Source organism: Lactuca virosa, chromosome 9, assembly GCF_052849685.1.
Source record: "Lactuca virosa cultivar CGN04683 chromosome 9, Lactuca_virosa_CGN04683_v6, whole genome shotgun sequence".
NCBI classification, from domain to species: domain Eukaryota; kingdom Viridiplantae; phylum Streptophyta; class Magnoliopsida; order Asterales; family Asteraceae; genus Lactuca; species Lactuca virosa.
In genome coordinates this window covers 47655907-47660213 of record NC_136434.1, presented here as the reverse complement: position 1 = coordinate 47660213, position 4307 = coordinate 47655907, and the positions used below count along the sequence as shown (strand labels likewise).

Genomic DNA, 4307 nt, shown 5'->3' with positions numbered 1-4307 from the left:
TCAATATGTAGCCTTTTCATCACTCCCGTGGTGCAAATTCAATCATCTTATTAGCCCAAGAACATGATATACTAAATAATCAAACCCAATAGCCCGATATAATAAATAATCTCCTTTAACAAAAACACTATGCAAATATTTCTCCTTTTTTATTAATTAAAAAATTCTTATTGATCTTTTGTTCTTAGTAGTAAAATTTGTTTTAATTTTATGCAAAATATGACCTGTAGATTCTCCAAATCTTTTAATCGTTTAAATTAAATAGGAGTGCCTCTCGACGGGCCCAGATGAATGATCACCTGTTGCAATGGCGGGAATACTTTGAACTCCTAGAGATGTTATGGCGGGAAAATTGGCAGTTCAGAACCCATTATACACTTCCTTTCACTTGCACCCCTTTCACTATATACCTGTCATTTGCTTCGATTGCTAGTGTAAGTGTGTAACTACATCAACAACCTTCCATTCATAATGGGTAAAAGAAAGGATTCTTCGGTTCAAGAGGAAGACATGGAAGTAGACGATGAACAACAGCAACAAAATCAAGGCAACTCTTCCTCTTTATCCAATGATAATAGCTTGTATGAGGTATCTGATCCGATTCTAAACTTCGATAAAATTTCATTCTTGATTTCAATTGCAGCTGATTGATCATCATTCATTAGCTTTTATTCATGCCATTCTGCTACGATTTTTACACCGAAATAGTCAATCGGTTAAACCCTAAATTTGTTTCAAGAACTCGATCTTTTACCTTTCCAATTACAATTGTAGTTGGATTTGTGAAAAAAAAAACAACAATTTATGATCACAGTTCCACAATTGCTGAATTACATATTTGAACAAGAAAATTATATCAATTAACTTGCTTACACGTTCATAATTAGGTCAAATACATCGTTAATATTCATTTTTAATCAAACCATCTAACGCAAACCATCAATAACGACTGGAATCTCGACATTCCTTTTATCAAATTGTTCTTTACGTTGCTCTCTTGTCCCAAACTGATCCTTCATGCTAGTTAGATACAATCTAATCTTTACAATATGAACTTGTGTTCAGATTCTTGGGGTTGAAAGAACAGCAACTCAACAGGAGATAAAGAAGGCATACCACAAGTTGGCACTGAGATTACATCCTGATAAGAATCCCGATGATGAAGTAAACTTGATATTTACTTTACCCAATTCGAATTTCAAATTATTTCCCAACAATCGTTAACCTGTTTTTAATGTTCTTATCTACATGTAGGATGCTAAAGAAAAATTTCAGCAACTTCAGAAAGTTATATCAATACTTGGTGATGAGGAGAAACGAACACTTTACGATCAAACTGGATGTGTTGATGATGCTGTGAGTAACTTCTCAATTCTACAGTTACAATTTTTCTTTTATATAAATTCAAGATTCTGTGTTTGGTTGCTAATAAATTTGGTTTCCTTTTTTGTCTAACAGGATCTTGCTGGTGACATGGCTCAAAATTTGAAGGACTTCTTCAGATCCATGTACAAAAAGGTTCTATTAATTCAGAAAGATTTACATTTAATCTTACATTCCTAAATCCCATTTTTATATATAATCTCTAAAAACAGTAGAAAATTCAATTGCTCTAGGTCACAGAGACTGATATTGAAGAGTTTGAAGCTAGCTATAGAGGATCTGAATCAGAGAAAACTGATTTAATTGATCTTTACAACAAATACAAAGGTCACATGAACAGGTATATTATAAACATAATCATTTCCTTTTTTCTTGTTTTGTTACAAAATAATTTTCTAAATCTTGTCTTTAATATCCACAACAGACTATTCTGTTCCATGCTATGTTCAGATCCTAAACTTGATTCACATCGATTCAAAGATATCATTGATGACGAAATTTCTTCAGGTAACACCTCTTACTTTGCTCAATAATTAAGTTTTTTATAACATAAAGTCTTTATTTTATTTATTTTCTCATTGTAGGAGAGTTGAAGTCAACCAAAGCATATCAGAAATGGGCTAAACAGGTGTCTGACACAAAACCACCCACAAACCCATTACGTTCTAAGGAGAAGTGAGTCATAAAATAATATTTTTACATTTTTTTCATGCATTAGACTTACTATTAATCATTATTAACAGATCGAAAAAAGAGTCAAATGATCTATATGCAATAATTTCACAACGACAAAGTGAGAGAAAAGGGCGTTTGGATTCGATGTTTTCTTCTCTAGTTAGTAAATATGGTGGAGGGCAACCGAGTGAAGAGCCGAGTGAAGAAGAATTTGAAGCTGCAAGGGAAAAGCTTGAAAAACGCAAGGGTAATAGTAGAAAGTCTAAACAGAATAAGTAAAGTTTTTAAGAGCTCTAGCCTCTAGTGTGTGTGGAACTCAATGGCATTTTCGTGATTTGTAAGATAATTTTTTAGTCCGGTATATTGTGGATTTTACTTGTTTCATTGATTGTTAATTGCGTACAATTATTTTTGTTTTGTTGCAAAGGTTTCTTGGTCTCTTTAAATGTTTATGTATTGTCACTTTGGAGTGTTTTCCATCATTAAAGTTAGAGTGAATTATATAAATGGTCGTTGTGGTTTTTGTCCTTGTGCTTAGTTTTTTAACTCTCACCTTACCCAACTTAAAATGACTTTTTTGCCTATGTCTGAGTTCGTTTTTGAATTTATTAGTATTTAATAATCCACTAAACGGGGATTTAGAAAATTAAACCCCTACTAATAACCTAGGATTCCAAGCTATCCTATATACAATAACGCTAATCATCTATGATCTAACCTACTTTGTTTCCAGTTGGCTTTCTCCAATAATCCTAAACTAGAATTCACATTGATCTAGATATGGTTTTGAAGAAAACCAATTGAAATAAAAAGAGACCGAGTTTGGTGAAATAGAATTCAAATTGATCTCTAATCGAATCGTCATTACCGAAACCGCTATTTGATGACCTTGTCGTTGCGACCCTCATAAAGTTATGTATTGCACTATTTTTTGAAGTTTGAACCATACTTGGTTAAACAAATGTCACATACTTTTGTAAAAATATGATTATTTTTTATTAATCAGTGATCGGTAGAAAAACCTTTTTCATTGAATATACCTAAACTGTAGGTTATATTTTACTTTATAAAAAAAAAATCCTAGTCATTTTATTTTCTTGCCATTTTTTTTAAATTTTGGGTATGGTGTAGTTGTAGTTGACAGCTAGAAGTTGTAACTTTATTTTGGGTATGTTTAAAATGACTTTAAACATAAAAGCAAAAAGTTTTCAAAATCTACTTGTAGTAGTTTTCAGATTAGGAACTTTTTGTCTAAAATAAAAGCTTTAAGCTCATGAAACAATACTCACGGATGAAACAATTTCTTTAATTTTGAGGTTTTTCTTAAAGTTTTATAAAAGCTCTCAGACAATTCAATTGCATCTTTTCTAAGGTCAACACGACTTACATGACAATAACATGTTTGAAGAGTCATTTGGATGGGCTCTGTCAACCTTCGGTTGTCAAAGTGGTCAAACCCTATTACAACAAACTTACGGGCTTTGTAATCCATTCACGGACCAATTCGGCATCGTACATCCAAACTGTGCCTTGCTAGGTCAATGTTTTTTGACTTGGATCGGTGCCATATTTGAGTTCCTTTACACGATGTTTCGATGTGTTTTTTCAATGTGGTATTTCCTTGGTTTTAAAGAAATTACCACATTTCTTGCACAAATCGCCAACAATCACTATGTTTAAATGTCTATCTTTTGCGGCTTAACATTATAGAATGGGAAATGATTTTTAATTATAGAATACCCTTGATTTTTCGTTTGTTTCGTCTAGGTCATTAACTTTTTTAAGTTTTTTCATGTGTTATTATACATAATAATAATAAAAAACATTCCAAAAAACTCAAAACAAATTCATCTTCTTATATAACATAGCCTCAGTTCATACAGTAATACAAGATGACATAAAGAATTAATCCAATACATATATTGAATAATAATGTAATGACGATAACTCTGTATACAGATAAATAATAGACGCAATCAATCCCATCGAATGATCCAGAAAAACAAAATCAGTTTCTGAGAAGAGCGACGAAGGAGAGAACAAGAGAGGTCCCGATCATAAAACTTGACGCCGGAAGAGAGAATGCCGCTCCGGCGTCAGGAGAAGGTGCCGGAGCCATCGCCTGAGCTGACACGGTTGCTGCGGCCGAAAGTGCCACCACAACGAGAACTGATGCCTTCTTCACAATGCTAAGCTGAGCCATTTTTCTTCGAGCAAAAGAAATTGATTGAGGGAAAAATAGCAGAGAG

The 4307-nt window shown here is 32.9% G+C and overlaps 1 protein-coding gene across 1 annotated transcript; it reads left to right on the top strand.

Moving 5' to 3' along the window:
• Positions 1 to 388: 388 nt before the first annotated feature.
• LOC145137879 (chaperone protein dnaJ 6-like) lies at positions 389 to 2579 on the top strand. Its single transcript, XM_079072020.1, has 8 exons — positions 389 to 588; positions 1066 to 1164; positions 1255 to 1356; positions 1459 to 1518; positions 1617 to 1723; positions 1808 to 1890; positions 1968 to 2058; positions 2127 to 2579. The coding sequence occupies exons 1-8, from the start codon at positions 472 to 474 to the stop codon at positions 2335 to 2337; spliced, it is 870 nt and encodes a 289-aa protein (XP_078928146.1). The 5' UTR covers positions 389 to 471; the 3' UTR covers positions 2338 to 2579.
• Positions 2580 to 4307: the final 1728 nt, after the last annotated feature.

Coding starts and splice junctions, on each gene's coding strand:
- LOC145137879 (XM_079072020.1), top strand. CDS start 472: ATGGGTAAAAGAAAGGATTCTTCGGTTCAAGAGGAAGACATGGAAGTA. Junction 1,519..1,616: donor TCAGATCCATGTACAAAAAG/GTTCTATTAATT, acceptor CAATTGCTCTAG/GTCACAGAGACTGATATTGA. Junction 2,059..2,126: donor CCATTACGTTCTAAGGAGAA/GTGAGTCATAAA, acceptor CATTATTAACAG/ATCGAAAAAAGAGTCAAATG.